The sequence below is a fragment of the Lepidothrix coronata genome, unplaced genomic scaffold (assembly GCF_001604755.1).
Source record: "Lepidothrix coronata isolate B3197 unplaced genomic scaffold, Lepidothrix_coronata-1.0 Scaffold110, whole genome shotgun sequence".
NCBI classification, from domain to species: Eukaryota; Metazoa; Chordata; class Aves; order Passeriformes; family Pipridae; genus Lepidothrix; species Lepidothrix coronata.
In genome coordinates, this window is record NW_016690290.1 from 2,135,592 (window position 1) to 2,157,334 (window position 21,743).

Below are 21,743 nucleotides of genomic sequence, written 5' to 3' on the forward strand. Positions count from 1 at the left end.
TTGCTGCTGGGATTTGTGGAGAGCTGCCTTCAAAAAACCAGTATCTGAGAGCCCCAGAGAACTGTGGAACACTGGAGATGGGGAGAATCCATCAGTACCCCCACAGTGACGTAGTTCACGTGCTGCCAGTCAGAAAAAGGAAGTGATGTAGGAAATCTGGCAGCAGGGAGATTTGATCCCAGTTGGGGGTAACAATAATAGGAATGTCGGGCCAGTCTGCAGGTTCAGAGCTCACATTAGACCATGGCTCACCCGAAACAGAGCCCAAGCAGCTGCTTGCCCTGTTTATGCCTGAGGCTAGTGAGCAACAGCAGAGCTTTGCAATTACTCTGTAACCTGAAGTGGAAAAACTCCTAGCAGGAGGCTCAGACTGAAAGGCTTGGATGGGGGGAGCAGTCTACACACACATTCTTTCCAGTAATGAGATGACCAGTGTTATGAGAGCAGTTCCTTGCTCTTTCCACATAAAGGCCTACACTGGTGAGTAGCACAGGGTGACTAATAATGGGGCTTATCCCTTTTCTCCTAGGTCAGCAGTTGGATTGAGAATGTTGGCAGAAAAGGGCTAAAGGAAACTGTCAACCTGGATGATTCTTTGGAGATGCTGCTTCAAGCGCAAAAGCAGTTCAAGGAGTTTGATCTTGTTGCCAGTGTAAGTGTTGTCTGATTGGAAAAATATATTCTCCAGTGTCTGAGTTGGTAACATGTGTGTCTTGTACGTGCTCAGCCAAACCCACGATGCTAAGAGGGCTCATCACCAAGGTGTGTGTCATTTCTTCACACTACTCAGCATCCTTGCTCTCCTCTTGGAGGAAAAGCCACCAGCTCAACACCTTAGTAGATGGCATTTGCCAGTCTTGGGGAAAATAAGTAGTGAGATGGAAGATGGATTTTTTGGTTACTCCTTTGATGTGCTTGTAACACAGCCTTTTTTGATCCTAATTGACTCGTGGCCCTTGCTGTGTAGGCCTTTACAAGCTGCTCTGTGACTGGTGTAACTCATAAGAGATCAGGGCTCCAGAATTCTACTGTAAATAAAGACACCCCTGCTCATGTGATTTGAACCTTAAAACCCCATCTAATTAGCTCTAGTTGTTAATGACCTTGAAGACTACCTGCTGTCCATGTCTGGTCTCAGTCCTCACATGCAATCCAATTTCGTTTTCAGGAATATTGCAAAAGGGGACAGGAAGCATTAAAGAAGATGGATCGATGGGAAGACTTTTCCTCTGTGGATGTGCATTCTTACAGGGTAAAACTGCAGACCTACAGAGATCAGCTGGAGGAGTTCTGCACTGAGCTGGATGAAACCAGGCACCGAATCTGTGAAACGGTCAGGCTGTACGAATTCTTTGACAAGGTAAGACAAGGCATCTGCTGCACAGAGGAGGGTGTAAAAAGCCTGCTTGGACTCAGTCCAGAGCTGGGTTTTGTATGAAGGGTGTGAAATGGAGTGTTTGCTCCAATAGGGAGCTGGATCTATAACCTGCAAAAGTTCCCTCACGCTCATGTGTCAGCAGTGATTTTTTTCAAGTCAGTGTGTGGAAGAAGGCGAGGGGGTGTATTTCAGAAAATGTCCACATCTGTTAAACACAGAGGTTTGCTGCTGTCTGAGCTGGAGCTTTTAAACCCCTTTCATGGCCCCAGTGGACAGAAGGATCATGGCAGGGATGACAAGGGCCAAAAGACTGGTTGGTCACGTCCAGTCTTGGCCACCATACCAGGGTGAGCTGCCTGCATTTTGTTCATGCTGTATCCTTACACACTGGAAAATTCAGCCTGTTGGCCCACCAGGATTAGCACCCTGCTCTTCAGGGGAGAATACAGCCCAACTCCTCCCCTGTGGAGGCCTGCTTGAGGAGCTGGAGTACCAGAATGGGGTGCTGGGAAGTGTGGCTGAGGGAACAAGGGGACTGGGTCATCCCAGGCATCTGGGAAGCAGGAGGAGAGAATGCGTGTGGTGACTGAGTGCCTGACTTCACCAGCTTGGTTTAGTGCAAACCTTCAGCAGATCTGCAGTTGGGTTTGATCTTCTTTAATTTCTAAATTTGCAGATGAATAAGCAGTAGGATTTTCTAAGTGCATTTTAAAATACAGCTTTGGCAAGCACAGAAGGCCAGGGAGCCTGTGCTTCATTTATTCCACACTTGTACAAACATTGGGTATTGAAGTTCTCAAATTCCATAAAGAATAGACTCTAAAAGTTAAGCTGTACCAGATGTAGGTGCCACTTAGTTGCTGTCTCTGAGCTGCCTTGGCAGCCAGAAGTGCTCAGGGGAGGGGGGAGGAAATTCAGCTAAACATGAAAACATGGAGAAGCATCCTGTGTGAGGCAGGAAAGTGGAGAAGACAGCCTGGAACATTGCTGTCAGGGCATGTGAGGATTGAGTTTGTTTGGTGATGCTCTGCAGGTCTGCTCTGGCTCATCTCTGCAGTTTGCTGTGCAGGTGGGAGACCATCTTTCTGTGATAATGTGTAATTTTTCCCCCCCAAATGGAAAGAAAAATGCTTCCTGTGCCACAGGAGAATGGCAAGAACCTGTGCTCTGCTTCCTCACTGAACACAGTGAACAGGCATTCAGGGGCTGCTCTGGTCCCTGAACATGCCTTGCCATCACAGGAGATCTTGGGAAGGATCCCGAGAAGGGTGGGGTTTATCCTGTTTCTTCTGAGAAGCTGAGACACACAAAGCAACAAGCTTTGCTTGGCATATTGGCAGTTCTGTGATCGAGCCAAACATTAGTCCTGTAAGAACCCACCCAGCCAAAGCTGGAAGTCTCTGGAGCACATATGTGGACTGTAGCACATGATCATAGAACCATAGAATGGTTTGGGCTGGAAGGACCTTAAAGGAATCATCTGGTTCTAACTCCCCTGCTATAGACAGGGATGCCACCCACTAGACCAGGTTGCTCAGGGCCTCATCCAACCTGGCCTTGAACTCTTCCAGGGATGGGGCAGCTTCTCTGGGCAACCTGTGCCAGGGCCTCAGCACCCTCACAGGGAAGAATTTCTTCCTAATATCCAACCTAACCCTGCCCTCTGGCAGTTTGAAGTCATTCCCCTTCCCCTGTCACTCCGTGCCTTTGTCAGAAGTTCCGCTCCAACTCTCTCGTAGCCCCTTCAGGTGCTGGAAGGTGCTCTAAGGTCTCCCAGGAGCCTTCTCTTCTCCAGGCTGCTCCATGCACTGTTCAGGCATGGTATGTACATCAGGGTGGTAGCTCTTGGGCTGCCAGGGTAGTTGGACCTGCCTCAACAGCAGTGTGTTTCTCTACAGCTTCAAAGCCTTTCAAAAAGCCTAGGCCATTCCTAAGGGCACAAATGCTACACAGACCCCAGCAGAGACCTATTTCTTTTCTGAGAGCATGACAGCTTCTTTTTGATGGATGAAAACTGTGGGATGCAGTGCTTGGCAGCAGCAGCATCCCTCTTGGTTGTGCCTTTCATGCTGCACTGCCCCAGTGAAAATGGAATGGTGGTGGCATGGTGTGTTTGCACACTGCTTTGGTGTGGAGGAAGAGCACCTGGCTTAGGGAGAAAGGAGGATTTTGATCTCACTGGTTTCAGTAGAACTATAAACAATACTGGTGGTATAAATATACCATGTGTGTATTGTGAGCCAGTGGCCAACCGAAACCAGGAGTGCAGGGGGATACATCCTGCAGCCTGTAGGACCAGGGCAGGAATTGCTGCGCAGTATGAAAGTTCTTTCAGTATGATTTTGATCTCCCAAAGGAAAGTCAGTGGCGTGGTCTGGGAGGTGGGGGGTGTAAGCAGATTTTATCTAAACTGATTTCACTCTCTCCTGATGCTGAGCTGCTTTGACCTTCCTGCAGCGATCTTGTCATTGCGTGCCTAGCTCCCTTCTCTCTTCCCTAATATCTGAGGGGATATCAACAGCAGGAGTCTACAATAACCAATGTCCTCGATTTTCCTTCTTGTAAGGAGCCTGCAGCGTGCCAAACCCCAGGATTTGGGGAAGAAGCCCGAGGATGCGTAAGCAATGTACACTATGGTAATGAGCTGGCAAGCTCAGCTCTCCAAACATCTCAGCATGCACCAAGGGAGTGGAGCTCCCACCACTGGGATTGTGGCATTCATCCCTCACGTACCTCCCTGCCTCCTGGGAATGGGAGGCTCTGTTGTGCTGCTCCTTCTGCGTGTGGTGGGTGAGCGTTTTGTAGGACGCTGCCTGTGGCTGCAGGACAGACCATGGAACAGGACAACACAACCCCATATGGGCTGTCAAGACGCTCTACTGTGTTTTTTCACTGCTTGGCAGTTCCTGAAGGCCTGTCAGAGCTCCCTGCGAGGAGGCAGGCTGAGCTGGGCCAGACCACATGGAGCTTACACATGGGCTGGCAGGGTTCCCTCCCCAGAGCCATGGCTGGTGCCAAGCTGGATGTTTCCATTTGTCCTCGCTTCCTTTGCGGCAGGAGCCCTTGGTGCCTGACAGGGGCTGGATGATGGCTGGGCTGAGGCAGGAGGAGCGGAGAAGGAAGCTGCCTTCCCCACCTCTGACTGTGGGCTGGAGGATTGTTTTTCAGTACCACAAACTCGGTGTGGGCATACTCGGGGACCTGCCATCTTCCTGTGGCTTCAAGCCTGGTCTGGCTGCTGTCCTTTGTTTACTCAATTCCAAGACTGCACTGGGATCTGGCACCACACAGTGCTTTGGGGGAGAACTGGGAAGCTGAGCAAGCAAGGGTGTGTATGATGTACCAAAAGCACTGATATCTGTTTTGTTCTGGGGTGCGTGCAAGGACAGTCCCCAGTACCCTTCTCTCCTGCTGTCTATCCTGGCTTCACAGTAACACTGCCATAGGTACACCATCAAGACCAGGAGCAGCCACAGCAGGTTTCCCTCTCCTTGATGTCTCATTAATCTTCATATTTTTCCTTTCTCAAGCTTTCTTTGGGTGAAATTATTTCTCAGATCACTCCTATATCCCACAGTCTTGCCTTTACCATAAACAAAGTGCAGGTTACCTGGACTGCAGGTTTGAAATGGCCCGTGTGAGAGCCGTGTGCCCTGTTGGGACTGCAGCACCCTACTTGAACTGTCCAGTGAGCCAGAGCACAGAGCACAGAGCATGGTCTCTGCCAGCCTTGGGATGACGAGTCCTGCAGAAGGTTGGGAGCAAAGATGCACGATCCTTGCTGGCAGAATTCACTCTGGAAGAAAGCACTGACCCAACCAGAAAGGGCAGCGTCCCATCACACTGGCTCAGCACCTGCATACCCTGTGGTGATGTGGTGCCCAGAGCTGAACTGCCTGTATCATTACAGGAGGGCCTGAGGCAGCTCCAGGGGCTTTTTCCTGCTTGTCAGGATGTTGTGCAAGATGGTGCTTCGTTGGTGCTCAGGGGACGTGTGGTCATTGCCCTGCCATAGCCTGGGAGCCTCTTGCAGCTTGAGCCCTTGATTTGTATTTGCTTTCTGAATGACGCTGTTCAGAGTCCCACTGCTCAGGATTGGTGGAGTGAGGCTGGTTCGGAAGTGGTAGGGTGGCCCATGGTGGGATTTCTTTGGGTTCTGTTCCACAAGCCATTCCTTCAGTGGTGTTCTCTGTCTGACACCCTTGGATCTCTTCACTCAAAGGACCCCTGACCATCAGCCTGTGCTGATTCTTGTTCCTTGGTCATCTTTGGCTTTTCTCTGCTGCACGAAGGGAGCTGCTGCTTCTGAGCTCTGCTTGGAGTGGGCAGAGTGTTACCCGACCTCTCTCCCTTCTGTGTTTTCATCTCTCTGGGAGTGGGTTACCTGTGCTCACGTGTGGTTCTGCCCCCACAGCGGGTTCTCCTCTGCTCTCCTCCCTCTCTGGCTCTCCTCCTCAGTCACTTTGTTCTTTGTGGCTTAGAAAACAAAGCCCTTGGCAAGTGAAGGAGGTGCCTGCCCTTCCTGGGGGAGGGCCAGCTGGCCTGCATTTGATTATGGCAGTGCCTCCTCATCCCTCCCCATTGTCCTTGCTGCTGTAGGAATGCCAGCCTTTTTGCACTCCATCTCGTGAACAAGTGTTGCTGCTCTGGGGCCCAAAGAGGGGCTGGGGCCCTTCTTCCCATCCCTCTCGCCCCGCTGCAGGAGAGCCTCTCTGCACATCTCCATGCACCTTCCCTCCGAGTCGCATCCACCCGTCCTGGCTCCGGCAGCAGACGGACACAGCAAACCCCCTTGTAAGTACCAAGTGTCTGGTGCCCCGGCTGACGTGTGAGCTGGATTGGGATTGTTTGGAAACAATGTAGAGAAGGCTTTTCACTGGGTTGCCTGTGCGTGTCTGTATGCATCCAGCATGAATCAGATTGCTTTGTGTGCAGCTTTTGTGCGCTCAGACAGAGCCCTGTGGGCTGTGGGCATCTTTGCACGGTCCCTCTGAAACCCAGGGTTGTGCTGTCTGTAGGACAGCAGTGCCTGTCCCTCTTTCTCTTTATTAGAGGCTCTTGCACGATCATTTTGGTGGGCATAATTTACCTGCAGCTGGAAGTTGCTGTGGAGGCTGTACGTGCAGGGCAGGTGGTACCTCTCAGCCCGCCCGGACTTCTGTCAGATGTTGTGGACAGCACAGGAGGGGGTTGCTCTCCTGAACTGCTCCAAGGTTTGCTGGGTTGCTGCCCCCTGAGTGATTGAGACCTGCTGGCACAGCGTTCCCAGCTACCAGAGCTGGATCTGATCTGAGCTGTGACAGTAGAAATCCAGAGCATGATAAATAAGCTGCCTTCCACAGATGTCCTTACCTCTCACTCCTCCCCAGAAGTTTCAGAACAGAGACCTGCTGATTACCTTGTTTTCTGCTGTTTCACTTCCAATGGTGTACCAGATATAACGTCACAGATGATAATTTTGAGGATAAAACCAAATCAAGTCCTCTCCAGATGATAAATCCTTTATGTTTCTTTTTGCTTAGCTTTGGGTTGTGAATGCTGGTCCTTGGGAAGCCAGAAAAGATCCTGGTGGCTGCAAACTAAAAGTGTGATTTTTCTATAGCAAGCTATTTGGCACAGTTTGAGAGGTAATTTTACTGAAAGGGTGCTAGGATTCCCTGCTCTGGGGATGTGCTTGGGGAAGTGCAGAGTAGAACTTAGCACTAAAGTGGAAAAAGAGGCATTTGACATGTCTTTACTGTAGCATACTTGTTGTAAACAGAGACACAGGTTGCTGTGCCACAGTGCTGGTCCCTCACCAGCAGTCCTGCACAGGTCAGAACATGGCTTTGCCCCCCAGCACCTCAGAGCAAATGAGGCTTTGCTGTGGTTTATAATGAAGTCTCTGGAAGAGGCTTAACATGTGCTATTCTCTCTCTACCTCTGTGTAGAGATGGGCTTTGCTTTTTTGGGGAAGGGCTGCACAACATTCCCAAATAACAGTTTTCGTCTGGTTACTGGTACAAGTTCTTAGGATGATAAAGGGAGATCCAAGAGAGGAATATTTACGGTGCCTTCCTGATGCTGTAAAACTGTTTTAGGGGAAGCCACTGTTGTCTGGCTTCAGCATTGTCTGACAGCAGCTGTCTCATCTCCTTCTGTCCTCTCTCTCTCCTTCCTCAGTTATGCCTGTAAAGTCGTGCCCCTAGACAGACATCTAGTCTGATTTGCTCTCCTGTTTCAGAGGTGTCCTTTTTCATGCACAGCCCGAAGCAGTTGGGGGAATGAGCCCTGGGGGTGGAAAATGGATCCTCTGGCAGAGTTCATGCAAGGTTAATGCGTGAAATCTCTCCCTTCTCCTTCCTGCCATGTATTTGCTGGAGAAATCTTCTTGCAAGGTTAATAAACTTCTCGTGTTTACTTTCCTATCAGAGTATATTCATGTATTAGAAAGTCTGTGCTCTGCCTTGGAGTTAGAGATAACCCTCTTGCACAAACAAAAAGTCCTGAGCATTTACATCTGATCTGCTACAGCTCCCCTGTATTTTTCTGTCTTGCAAAATTAGTGATTTGGAAACTGTTCTGTCTTACAAATTCTCTAGTAATTCACTGCTAGCTCTACTGGTGCCCAGGCTATTTTCTCCTGTGTTTCTCCAATAACTGTGTTGCCAAATGGGCAGCACAGCAGTGCCCGTAGCTCTGGCAAGCTCTGTGGCAGGAGGTAAAAGCTAAATAGTAGTTGGCACCAGCACTCAGTGCTACTTTCTGGTTGCACAACACAGGTGTGAGACTCCTTTGTCTCTCAGTGTTACAGGGCAGCAGCAGTGAATTAATTAGGTTTTTTTCACATGCTAAATCCAAGCACAATTTGAAATTGAGAAGTTCTTGGATTGAGAAGCTTTTGAGCGCCCGTCCGAGCACCTCAGACTCTCCTTAGTGCCATATGAGGTCTGTGTGGTCTGTCTGTGGCCTGTGCAGGGGGACAAAGCCTTGCTCTGTCTGTCTGGGGTCCTTTTCCCTCCTTCTGTGCTGGCTGAATCCTCCTCTTTGGTGGAGGTCACAGCAGGAAGCAGTCTGAGGGAGCCAGCCGGTGTGGAGCATCTTTTGGGATGTAGGATGCTTGCTCCTCATGTGCCTTCCCCAGTCCCAGGAGTGCCAGCGTGTTCTGCCACTGGATGTATGCAGGGGGCAGTGCTTGACATGGTGAAACCACCTTAGCCTTGACTGCCTGAACACCTTTGTGTAAAAATTCCTCAGTGTCTTTGGCTGCCATGAGCGTAAGCTGACAGTTTTCTGAAAGTCTGGCACTCCTGTCAGGTGGGTTCAGATCTCCTGCAGGATCACAACACTGGGAGCCAGTCAGTCAGTCATGGCAGGGAAACAGCATTTCCTCCCAGCAGGTTTAAGAATTTCCCTGCTTGAGTTGCAGCTAAACTGTGAGGGGAGGGTGTAGTGCTTGAGGTGTGAGATCTGATGCCAGCAGAGATCTTCCCTCAGCTGGGCCCAGCCTTGTGCATGTGTGCAGAATGTTGGGTTTGGTGCTTTTTTCCCCTCTGATCATGGGATAGAAGTGGCACAGGGTGACAGATTTTCTGAATGTTTGTGTGCTGGCATCCGTTTGGATGCTGGGATCCTCCTGGAGACTGCAATTCCCTTTAGTCACGGGAGTTAAATAGATCTGTTCAGGCAATCTGGACATGAAGCTCCCCTCAGTGTACAGATGGGACTGAAGCTCACAATGGCTCCATCTGCATATCAAAGCCCTGGACATATGGACAGGGTTCTCCCAGGCACCCGCTGCCTCTGACCTGGCTCCTCCCTCTGACCTGGCTCCTCCGGCAGCTCTGCGGGGCTTTTCACCTCCGAGTTCACCTTGGTGTGCTCCTAAACTGGGGAGCAGTTTCCAGTCTTGTCAGCTCCTCTGGAGAAGGGGGGGCCCAGCAGATGTGCTGGGTGTCTGGGTTCAGTTTCAGCTCCACATCCCCCAAGGCACCTACAGTGCAGTGCAGAGAGATCCCAATGCATCGTGGAGTAGTTAAGCAGAGTTTGGCTCAGCTTGTCACAAGGGAAAGGATGTGAATTGAAGGCTACAGAGAAAGCATCCGCACTTCCCTATCCAGGCCCAAGGACATTCTGGAGATTTTGCAATCCCCAGCTGAGCACAGAGAACCTCATTAAAAGGGAGCCAGTGAGGGGCAGAGGGGAGACACCCCCCACAGTCCAGTCTGTCCTCGCTGACCTGCGGGGTGCTATTACAGAGGGGTGTTTGTGCGGCGTGGTGATGCGACTGTCGGGACAGATGCAAAAGCAAAGCATGCAAAAAACCTCTGGAGGTGACATTAGTCTCTTAACGGGGTAATTTGTTGCTGTTATGCGAGTTGCCAGCTTGGGTGACTCACACATCTCACTGTGACTTGATCTGGCTGGTAAACATGAGGCTCTTGGCCCTCTCCAAAGGAGGGGAGTTATCCCCTTCACTAAAAGAAGCCTGAAAATGTGCTGTCCTTTTCCTCCCCTAGGCAGCAGTTGTACATCCACAAACACACACACTCACTCCTTCAGACCTTCTGCTTGCTCAGCTCAACACATGCAGCTTCTTTCAAGTCAGTCTTCACTTGGTTTCATGACTCTGCAGTGACTGGCGTAGCCAAGTGAAGGACCAGGCACCAGATTTGAGTTGTTGGGGGCAGCTGAAGAGGAGGACAGCAGTCTGCCAAAGCAGATTTCAGCATGCAGTTGGGTTTATAAATGATGAAACACCAGAAAGGAGAGAGGATAATACCGAGGCAGTGAGACAGCATCTGCCCTTGTTCTGCGAGAAGGGGTTGTGAGCAGAATTTCCTTGTCAGAAAAGCTTTGCTATGGGTGCACAAAGCTGCTGAAAAAATGGGCAATACCTCAAATGTGAAAAGGCTGGTTTGAAGCAAAGGCAAACATTAAAGTTTCTAATTTTACTGGGAGCAAACTTGGCCCCTGGTCTTCTGGACTTGGAAGCTTTTAAATGTTGAGAAAATCCCTATGGTGAGACAGAAAAACAGGGGGAGAAGAATCAGTACAGAATCTACCCAAGGAGCAGAAAGGGAGCACTGAGGGAAAGCTGCACATTGTTGGCTGTTGGGAGATTTTCTGCAGCTGCGTAGCCAGGGAAGCTCTGAGGAGGACAAATCTGGCACTTGCTGCCCAGCTACCCAGGGAGTCATTTTATACATACACACACTTATAAATATGCACACGTGTGTCATATGTGTGTACATGTGCGTCTGTGCACAGAGATGTAGTGAAGCTGGCACAGGGTGCCCTGTGGAAGCTCTGAGTTGCACTGAAGGAGGGGTTACTGTCGCTTGTGATTCAGCAGGTGAGTCACCCTGTTCCTGAGGGGCAGCCCTCGGTGTCACCTGGCAGTGGCAGCAGTTAAAGAGGGGCGAGCGCGTCCTGCACGGCACCGGCACAACGAGCCACGTCTGCCCTTCGGGTCCTCGTGCTGTCGTCAACAGAGCAGAAATCATGTGCAATCCTACTTTATCCAATTATCCTCTCCTGTAATTAGGCTCTCCTGGACTTGTCATGCCTGACTGCCCAGAGGGCAAATGAAGGGATTTTTAAGCTCTGTTCATGTTCGTCCTGAGTGCTGCTGCAAATGGATGTCCAAGCAAGTTGCTCTAATGAGCAGCCTTTGATGGTGCTTGGGCTGTGGCGTGCTCAGACTAACCCTGACAGGTGCTGATTCCCTGACCCCTTGTTCTTCTCTCCTGCCCAGCTGTGGTTACTGCTTTTTCTCCTTTCTTATCCTTAAATCCAAGGAGTTTGTACTTTGTGCTGGTCTCTCATCCTCTGCCCTCCCGTGGTGTTTGTACAACAGCTGGCACTTGGTAACTGGCAGAAATGCAAATACAGGATTTAAAGGTTGTTTCCCTTAGCAGCTAAGTTTAGGCAAACTGATGATTTCAGTAGTCTGTCCTCCCTTGAAGAGAGGAGGGGAGGCCCTGTGAGCTACACAGCAACTCAGAAATGGTTTAGCTTTTCATTTCAAGAGCATACTTCCTTTCATCTTTAAAGCTGAGCTTTTACCAGCTACATCCCTACAGTTACATCCCTACCAGCTACATCAGGACACAGTTCTGATTAGTTTGGTTTCTGCTGCTAATGAATCCCAGGCAGGGCTTCAAATGCAGTTTGGAAAAGTCGAGTACTACAGGGTGGGGAAGAGAGCAACAGCGAATCTCTGCATAGAGAGGGGGTTACTTCTAACTTGGTGGCTTTGCTGAAGTGCTTGTCCTCTGCAATTACATGGTTTCTTGTGTGTCCAACGTTTCTGCCTGCTCCTGGAGCCACAGACCTTGCTAGAAGTGAGATGTGGAAAAAGCATCACAATGTCTAGGAGGGATGGCTGTTTTCTCCATAGCTCCTGTGCGTCGGGTAGCAGCTTGCTTTTCATTTTGCTTGAATTTGGGATCAGTTGGGATGTTTTCTCTCCCTGTGTTTTGCACTGTGAAAGAAAGGGAATCTGGCCTGTGCCCAGTCGGGGTGTTCTCTGCACACTTCAGTAGTTCTCATGTGAAGCGTGACCCCTTCCCCCTCTGCCTTGTCTCTGGTTACCAGGGATCCCCAATCTGGTATTTAGGTTTGCAGTATGTGCTTCTGAATAGCTGAGATGATGCACTGAAGCAGTGTCCTTGCCTCAAGTCTGGCTGTAGGGCCTGAAAATGTACAGCACAGATCTGGGCACAGCCAGGGTATGGACCCCCTCTGGACAGATGGGAAGGTACAATGAGGTCTGTTTTTAACCAATTAATAGACTTGCCAAGGGGACATCTGGAGATCCTGAAGTCTTGCTCTTTCCCTGCTTCTTTCTTTAGGGGTGCTGTTAGTATCAGTGGGTGGGAGCCTGAGGAAAGGCCAAAGCAATCCAAATGACTGGTGAGCCAACCACTTTCTGCTGTAGCTACTTGGTCTCTGAGTTAGCAGAGAAACAGTCTTGTCACTGTTTGCCAGCTGACAGTTCTTACAATAGTAAAGTTTTAGCCTGGGTAATTTTGCTTTCAGTATATTTTGATGTAAAATGGCTTTTTTAACTGTGGGCTTTCTGAACTGTTAGCATACAAGGCAATCTCCACCACAGGTCCCTGATAACTGTGTGTGTGCAGCAGCCTGTGGCAGGGGACACATCAGTGTTGTGAGCAGGAGTCACTTCTCAAAGCAACCTAAAGCTGGGAAGTGCTTGGTTTAGTTCAAAACAGGACCTGGGATGCTTTGACCTCTTTTGGCTGAAACAGTTTTGCCTCCTTTGCTGCAAACCAACCTCATTTTGCTCTTCAAGCTCACAGCTGAAGTTAAGAGCACTGAGAGTGAACAGAGTGGTGGTGAGAGGAGGTGTGATTAAATGGGGAGCTGTGTGGTTGTTTCTTGCCACAAAGACCAGTGACCAGTTGTGTCTCAGTGACCAACAGCAGAGTGGAGCACAGCCTGCCTGCAGGAGCTGCACACAGGCTGGATCTGGGCTCGTTGGATTGTGTTGGTTTCTTTTTTGCTATCCTTGGCAGTGGTCTCTGCTGTTGTGCTGCTTTCTCTGCTCTGAGTTGTAGAAAGCAAGGGAGATGGGGGGCTTGCAGTCCCAGGACATTGCTGAGAAGGGAGAGGGACTTGGTCTGCCTTGTTGCTGTGCTTCAGTCATCATACCCCCAGCAGGATTATTGCTCCCATCAGGATCAGTCTTGACTTTTCATCACCCCTGTCTCAGCTCCCCTGTGCAGTCACTTCAGATTCAGAAAGAAACTTTCTCACAGCAGAGTTAGTCACCCTCCTGAAATTGCCCCTTCTGGCATGTCTGAGATGCACAGTGTCTGTCCCCTGTTTTGACTACCCAGAAGGTGTCTTAGAGATCACTGAACCATGAGTAGGAAAGGAATCTGGTGGGTTTGTAATAAGTTGGAGTTGGGAAGACGTAATATCTGAGTGGTGGCTCAGGTGAGGATCCAGGACCCCTGGAAGGCTTTCTGTGCACTGCTGGCAACGTGCCCTGAGCCAGGGCTGAGCGGCTTCTCTTGGCCGATATTTGCAGATGGCACTGCAGTGATGCCAAATCCAACAGACTCCAGGAGCTTCTGTCCTTGATGTGCTGCAAGCCTTGTCCATGGTGAAATGATCAGGGACCAGCACAGGGTGATGGGCTTGAGGGTTGCACCATGCTCCAGTGAAGTCCCTGCCTCTTCCTTACAGCAGGGCACGTCCCCAAGAGCCCCTGCCTCTCCTGGGCAACCTGGCAGGACCAGCCTGTTGCAGGATGGGTCAGCCCTGCGTATGCAGGAAGCACGTTTGTCTTTAATCCTTTAATTGAGAGTTTCAGTAACGACTTTCCTATAAAGATCAAAAGCCAAGGTACAGGTTCCTTCCTGCCCGGTTCCAGACATGGTTGGGAAGATTTCAGCTTCACTGTGCATGGATCAAGAGAGAGGCGGGTCAGGGTTCTGTTGCTTTGCAAGGCAGGGCGATGGCAGGAGAGGGGGTTGCTGCTCTTTCCAATGTCTCTGTGCTGTGACTGTGTGGGGCTGAGAAGCTTTTTCCCTGAGCAGCTGCTGGTGTTTCTGAAGGAGCTCCGTGTGAGTAATGGGTCTGGCTGCACGCACGCCGTGCAGCTGCAGCTCAAAAGAGCAATGTGGATGGCTCTGGGAACTCCAGTGGAATCTGTCCCTGGAGTGACTCTGCTCGGTCTGCAGGCTACAGGCTGTGCTGGCATTTAGCTCTTGTACAAACAGCAACTACGAGGAGGCTCTCATAGCCATCCTTATCCAGGGACTGGGCAGCATGTGAATGAAATACCTTCTGCCCTGCCTCCCTCTGTCTCCAACAGAGTGAGCCTGGTTCCTGCTCTGTTTGACAACCATGCGCCTGATAGGGATGCATTGTCTGCTTGCATAAAGCTTGGGTGGATTTTCTTGGTGTCTTGAGTGAGACACTCAGAGTGCTTTAGCTCTTTGAGTAAAGATTGTCACAGTAAGACTGCTCAGGAAGCGGAAAATGTAAAAGCTGGTCACTTTGTTCCTGGCACTAAAACATGTGTTGTTTTTCTGCAGGTACACAAGGCCTTGACAGGTCAAGTGCCCTAGTGTGGGCAGTTGATGGAAGATGTCAGGCAGCCCTATCCTGGGTGTTTTCCTTGCCTTGTGCATCTGATCTTAACAAATAACTCTGTGTGTTCACTGATGAATAGTAAAGTTCCCTGACCAGGCCTGTGGCAACTGGTCACATCTTACTCTATCATTAAACCCTGTCATCATCCCTGCTTTATGGAGAGATGGCTAATGAGCCTGTCAGATGTTTGCTTGTCTTCTGTTTTTGATCGATGACAGACAGGACTTGGTGCTCGATGCTTCATTAGCCCCTCTCCTGCCATGGTTAAGGCACTCACTCTTCCCTTCTGTCTGTCCCACTGGACCATGTTTTGTCACACTCCTCTTGGTTGACTGATGCAGCAGAGCTGTTTCAGCAAGGCACTGTTTTATGCACCACTGCTGGAGTTAAGCCCCACGAAGCTGCTTCCAGCATTCCTGGAATATTAGAAATAAACTGCTGAGCTCAGTATTCAACTAACCAGCACAAGCATGTAGTGCAGTGGCAAGCAGAGCCAGGCAGGTAGGCAGGGCACAGCTGACCACGTGGGTGCCAGCAGGCATAGGAAATGCTCAAGCTACACAGTCTCAGATTCCTCCTTGCTGCAAGGATGGGTCAGAGCACTTGGGGTGATCCACAGCCCCCAGCTCTGGTGCAGCTCCAGGCTTCTGTGCTGTCAGCTCCAGGGAAATAGGGTGGGGAGCAGCAGTCCCATTCCCTGCAGCTTACTGGTGCCCCCTTGACCTTGTCCCGCATGGCAGTGGTAAGAGTGGCTGGGCAAAGGGGGAGGGAGAGCTCCAGGTTTCATACTGAGCAGAGTCACACCGAGGTGTGAATTCCTACAGTCTTAGCAGCAGCTTCCCCTGGGCCCCCCAGCCCAGAGAGGGCAAACGTGCCCAGCAGTGTGGGTGCCAGCGCCACTGGGACCTGGTGGGGAGGTGGGGCTGTGGCAGGGCAGCCAGCACAGCTGAAGCCCTTTGCATAAGGGGCTGTTTGTTTTGCTGAATTGTTAAGCCCCATTGACAATAGCAGCCCCCCCCTCACACTGGAACTGTGATGGCCACACACTGATCCTTTCTCTTGTCTTCAGGCACTGGAATTAGGGTTATTCTTCGCTGAGTCCCTCTGACCGGCTGCTGCTTTTTGTTCTCACTCTGCAGGCGTACGAGTGGGCCTTGGAAGGGATGCGACACCTTGCCTGTGTCAGCATGGAGGACTGCAGCTCCCCCGAGCACTGTGCAGATGTGATCAAGTGCCTGGAGAGTTACAAGGGGCAGCACCCCGACATCAGCACTGCCCGCTTCCAGGAGATGAAGGACTTGGCCTGTGAGCTGAAGAGTGACAAGGGGCTCAAGCAGTGGAAATTTGCGTGGTCTAAATGTCAGGAGACCAAGCTGGTTTTTGAAAAGAAACTCGAAGCAGCCTTGAGAACAAGGAAGTCTCTGCTGTCAGACGGCAGCCCAGCTGCCGGGGAGCAGCCCCAGGCTGGCAGTGAGGCTGGCAGTCTGTTCCACTGGAGGCACTCCGAGGGAGCCACCTCCAGGTCCCACTGGGACAGGACTTACAGTGCGTCCCACTGTTACAGCAAGTCCAACTGCTCTCTGGAGTGGACTAAGGAGAAAGTTCCCTCACCCTCCCTGAGCTGCCCCGGTGATGTTGGTGCTGGGGAAGAAGTTACCAGCCAAACTGCCCTCAGCCCTGGCCCTCACTCAAGCAGAGTTTTTTTTGCCAGCGGGGCCTGTAAGTCTCCAAAGCTGCCTGAAGAACAGCCAAACCTCGAGAGCATATTAGAAACCTCGGAGGTGAAGCCACCCTCTGCATCCACGCCAGTCCCTGGGAAGCTGCCTCCCAGGAGGGTGCTCCGGAAGGCCCAAAGCTTTGACCTCCCTTGTGGGGAGAGCCTGTGGTCGAGCTGCCAGAGGAGTGAGCCGGTCAGGTACGGCAACACCGGCGTCTTCATCAAGGGGCTGGAGGTGAGCAGCACCGAGCTGGTGGACAGGACGTTCGCGCTGCGGCAGCCGGCGGCTCACAGCTGGGCTGCAGACTGCCTGCTCGAGGGGCACAGGGGCTGCCTCTCCGCCTCGGAAGCCAAGAGCTGGGGCAGGTAAGTGGCTGGGACGTTTGGTGCTCTCTCAGGGTGGTGAAAAGGCAGCCAGCAGAGATGTGGGGAGCTCTGCAGAGCTGGTTACTTGAGCACTGGGTATGGGGTGGGTGGCTAGAGCTGTGTCTCCATGGTTCCTGCACACGTGTGTGGTGCTGAGCAAGCACACAGGGATGTCCCCACATAGCCTGACACCTTTCTCGGTGGGGAGGCAGAGAAATGGGATCTGTTGCTCTTCCCTCACAGTGTGATTCCTCTCAGAGGGGAAGGAGCAGTTCCCAGGCAGGAGACCCAGGAGAGAGAGTCTCTCAACCTTGCTGGCATTGGAGGATGAGGGGTTGCAGAAACACTATTCAGGGACCTAACAAAGCAGGGGTACAGGTGCAGTGGGGGAGCAGAAATATAGTGCATTGTCCCACATACTTTTGGGCAGTGCTGGACTGAGACTGGTAGGGAGGCATTTCCAGCACCTTGTAACAGTAGCTGCACAGGTAAGAGAGTCTTTGTGTTTGTTCTTTGGGGTTGAAATTTCTGGATGTCCAACAGCTGACTTTTGTGCTCTTCTTTTCCTTCTCTGTCCTTGATGGTCTCGAATTTTTTGTCATACTTCAATGTGCTTAAGCTGTGGAGAGGCCAGGGATGTGAGCTGTTCTTGATAGGGGGTCTCCAGGCAGGTCTTTCAGCTGCTGTCATTGGAAAGGATTAAAATAAAACTAAAAATTAATGGCAGAGATGAGAGATGAGTGCGGATGCGAGGGGACCACTGTTACTGCTCCGAGTGAGATGACTGGGACAGTGAAATCTTCTGGAAGGGGGCTCCAATATCCTAGGGATATCCAGGGAAGCTTATGGCAGGGAATGAGCAGCAGCAGCCTCCCCATCCGTGGGTGCTGAGGCAGTCCTGCTGTGCTGTCCTCTGAACAACCAGAGGAGTTGGCTTGGGGGAAAGCTGAGAGGCAGGGGAGGCAGGGACACGTTGGAGGAGTTATGTTTGGTGCTACACTGCCTCTCAGTGGCAGCCTCGAGTACCTAAGAGGCATCATTAGATGTGTGGAGCAGCCCATGCTAGGAACTGCTGTTTGCTGATGAGGTGTTACACGGTTTGTTTCCTGCTCTTGCTTTTACGAGGACAAGGGATGTCTGCCCTGCTGAGCTTGGATCAGGATCACAGACAGCCTGAGGCTCACTCTCCCTGAATGGGAAAGCTGACAGGGTTTCTTAGAATCACAGAATATCCCAAGTTGGAAGGGACCCACAGGGATAATTGAGTCCAACTCCTGACTCTGCACTGAACAACTCCAAGAATCCCCCCATGTACCTGAGAGTGTTGTCCGAATGCTTCTTGAACTCTGTCAGGCTTAGTGCTGTGAATGCTTCCCTGGGGAGCCTGTTCCACTGCCCGACCACCCTCTGGGTGAAGAACCTTTTCCTAATATCCGGCCTAAACCTCTCCTGACACAGCTTCCTGCTGTTCCCTTGGGTCCTATCAGGGCTCAGGGTCAGAGCTGTCACAGATAGTTGTTAATATGAGCTTGGACTGTGCTAAGGGATCATCTCATCTCCGTGCTGGGTCTCTGTAGAGGTAGTGCAGTGCTCTGCAGGCACTCTGGCTGCCGTGGCCCTGCAGCAGCCTGGGTCCCTCCAAGGCTGTGTGTGTGCTGTTGCAGCAAACTGCGGCACATCATCGACGAGATGGTGACCACGGAGCGGGAATACGTGAGGTCGCTCCGCTACATCATCGACAGCTACTTCCCAGAGATGGAGCGCCTCGACCTCCCCCAGGACCTGCGCGGGAAGCGCAGCGTCATCTTTGGCAACCTGGAGAAACTCTATGACTTCCACAGCCAATACTTCCTGCGGGAGCTGGAGAGCTGCTGTAACCACCCCCTGCGGGTCAGCCACTGCTTCCTGCGACACGTAAGGCACCATCAGCACCTTCCCCCCGGGGTCCATCACACCATCAGCACCTTCCCCCCGGGGTCGGGTTCCCCCAGCCACGTGCTTGGCTCCTGAGCCCAGCAGTGCCCATATATTTGGTGTGTTAGTGGGCTGTGGCCCTTTTTGGGAGGGGGAGGACTGCCTTGTGCTGGGTTGGTTTGTCCCCTTCCAGCTCAAATGCTAGGTGGGACTGGGATGGCTGTGTGAGGCTGAGCCCAGGTGGCAGCAGATGCTCTTTGACTTTCCTGTTGCTCTTTGCTACTAAGAGACACTTCCAGGGAAGCAAAATGTCTGCTCCGTGAAGCCCACCTGCTTCTGCAGGGGCATCCCATACCCATCTTCTGTCTGTGGTGTAAGGGGGGAATGACTTCAGTGACCAGAGAGGTACAGACCTGCTGCTCTGGGTGAAAAGGGCTGCTGGACAGAAGCATAGGGCACAGGTCTTAAGGTCAGCTGCCCCATGCATGTTTGCTGCTACCAGGGATGAATGATACCAGGTTACTATTGGGTATGGAAGGGGCAAGGGGTGACAGGAGAGTGGATTAAAGAGTCCTGGCTACTGTAGCAGTAGGAAGACAAGTACATTCTCTGACTCTTAATGAGCTTGGAGCAAAGTCATTCCCAATATCATAGGAGGCTCTGGTGCAACCTGGGAGAGGCAGAAGTAGTCCTAGAATAACCTGCCAGGGGCATGGCTGTCACTGTGTCCTGGGTGTGTGGGTCTCACCCGAGGATGGATCTCTTCTGCAGAAGGACCAGTTTGGAATGTATGCATTGTATAGTAAGAACAAGCCGAAGTCAGACTCGCTGCTGGCCAGCCATGGGAATACCTTCTTCAAGGTAAGTTCCTCTGCCTGCATCATGATTGCTCAGGGTGGTTGGGTCCTAAACCAATCTGTTTAAACTAACTCAGCTTTCCTTCCTGAGGTGGGCTCAGTGCTCCCTCTGCTTCCCTGGCATGTCTCTGCACAGGAGTATGGGGGGAACAGGGCAGAAGGGCAGTGAGGGCTTTGGAAAGGAGCAAAGAGCAGTGTTGGTCCTGTGGCCTTGCATTTCTCCGAGAGCACTCATTTTCTCTGAGTACCCCAGTCAGGAGAGCTGTGGGTGTCAGTGCCTGCCTGAGGGCACAGAGAAGCTGCTGCCTTCACTCTGCTGCATTTCTCAGTTGAAGCAGGTGCAGCTGGGGGATAAGATGGACCTGGCCTCCTACCTGCTGAAACCCATCCAGCGGATGAGCAAATACGCCCTGCTCCTGAAGGACCTGATCAAGGAGTGCAGCGAGGCTCAGGAGCAGGAGCTGGGCTATCTCCGTGCGGCTGAGGAGATGGTGAAGTTTCAGCTCCGGCATGGAAATGACCTGCTGGCCATGGATGCCATCCGTGACTGTGACGTACGTTCCGGTGTCCTCCCCTGCCCAGGGGGGCAGAGCCACACTTCTTCCCCTTCTCTAGGCTTGGGGTCTTTGGATTGTATGGTGAGCCTCCCCTCAGATTCCCACAGTGCTCAGGGTGCTGTGTGCCAGTACAGCCTAGCAGGACACTGAGGCATGGGGCAAGGGAACAGTGGGGCTTGGAGGTCTCCTTGATCTGTCAGGACAGACAGCCGGGGTGCTGTTACCTGAGTGGGGTGAGCTGCTTGTCATAAACACACTCCCACTCCCATCACTGTGCCAGGCTGCCACAGTGATGGGAGGCAGCCTGGCAGCCCTTGCACATGCTGTCCTGCAGGCTGCTTTGGGCCTTTCATCTCTTCTGAGCTGGTGAAAAGAGGGTCAGGCAGTTTGCAAGAAGGAATTCAAGCTGATGCTGATGCCCGGGGTAGGGCAAAATTGTCTGGGTGGGACTTGAAGGAGAGTCATGCAAAGTGCAGAAACTCCAGGGTTCAGGGTGGAGGACGATCAGTCTGGGGCAGGAGGAACTGAGGAACTGGCCTTCTGACCCAGATGTGCTCCTGGCTGTTGATGGGATTCATTTCCTCCCCAAGGGAAAGCTCTGGCTGCTGCCTGCAGTTGCCACCCCTGAGGTTTGTCACAGATCTGGACAGGGTGCCAGAAGAGAGTCATCTGTGAGTTATGCCTGGGAGAAAGGTGCAGCTCTCCCCTGAGCTTGGAGCCAGTTGTTTCAGCCTGATGTGGTTCTAGCAATGCCTTGCAGCCCTACCTCTTCAAGAGTCCTAAGATACCAGGTAGCTGCCACTTCTTCACCACCTGGGCCACAGCCGTATAGGACCCTGTTCTCCAAGTCAAGGTGTAGGGCTGCATGGATCATCCTGCTGGAGCCTCACTAGGATGTCCTCTGTGTCCAGGTAAACCTGAAGGAGCAGGGGCAGCTGGTGCGTCAGGACGAGTTCACCATCTGGCTGGGCCGTAGGAAGTGCCAGCGACACGTCTTCCTCTTTGAGGATCTGATCCTCTTCAGCAAGCCCAAGAAGATCCAGGGTGGCTTTGATGTGTATATCTACAAGTGCTCTTTCAAGGTAAGGGCAGCTCTGCCACACCCTCTCGTGTGGGAGGTGTCCATGGCTGGTTTCCCCATGGACTTGCCTCTGAAATGGGAAGCAGGAGCACCTTCAGCAGAGGAGCTGCTCCCACCACTTCTAAGCCTTCTCCAAGCCATACCGTGAATCTAGAAGTGAATACTTCACACATTAATGCCTAGGCCCTCTCTGTGCTGTGAGATGTGGGGCCAGCGTTTTCTGAGGGCCAGGGAGTGTGAGGGAAAGGCAGTGTGTGTGTGGCAGGGAAGTGGTGCTAACTCTGGTTGAAGCACTGGGAATTGCCTGAGCTATGTGTGCTCAGCTGTGTCCAGGTCATATCTGCTCCTGACAGGACCTCAGGCTCTTTCCCATTGGTGTGCCAAGCTGGAGGTGGCTCTGGCACAGGGTTCAGGCAGAGTTTACCCTTTCTGCTCCTGGTGCAGCATGGTTGATGCTTTGCTTTTCCTCTTCCTCACAGACTGCAGACATTGGTCTGACGGAGAACTCTGGAGACAGCGGCCTGCGCTTTGAGATCTGGTTCCGGAGGCGGAAGTCCAGCGACACCTACATCCTCCAGGCCAGCTCAGCTGAGACTAAGCAGGCCTGGACCAGTGACATTGCCAAGATCCTGTGGCAGCAGGCAGCCCGCAATAAAGGTGTGATTCCTCCCTGGGGCGTCTGTGCCGCAAAAGGTGCGGGAGCCCTGTTCAGCTCGTGCTGTCCTGAGTAGGTTTGGAGCCTGTTCCCAGGCAGCTCTGTGTAGCA

At 51.9% G+C, this 21,743-nt stretch overlaps 1 protein-coding gene across 4 annotated transcripts in view; it reads left to right on the forward strand.

Moving 5' to 3' along the window:
- PLEKHG4 (pleckstrin homology and RhoGEF domain containing G4) overlaps window positions 1–21,743 on the forward strand; it is an 83,347-nt gene that overhangs the window by 56,144 nt on the left and 5,460 nt on the right. Inside the window, exons 12-19 of one of the 4 annotated variants that reach the window (XM_017824182.1) lie at window positions 530–652; window positions 1,169–1,360; window positions 15,625–16,568; window positions 18,233–18,482; window positions 19,254–19,343; window positions 19,669–19,977; window positions 20,808–20,978; window positions 21,457–21,670. In XM_017824182.1, the coding sequence (XP_017679671.1) occupies window positions 530–652; window positions 1,169–1,360; window positions 15,625–16,568; window positions 18,233–18,482; window positions 19,254–19,343; window positions 19,669–19,977; window positions 20,808–20,978; window positions 21,457–21,670 (2,293 nt within the window). The remainder of the gene's footprint in view (window positions 1–529; window positions 653–1,168; window positions 1,361–15,624; window positions 16,569–18,232; window positions 18,483–19,253; window positions 19,344–19,668; window positions 19,978–20,807; window positions 20,979–21,456; window positions 21,671–21,743) is intronic. The other 3 variants (XM_017824183.1, XM_017824185.1, XM_017824186.1) reach the window with 3 other exon arrangements.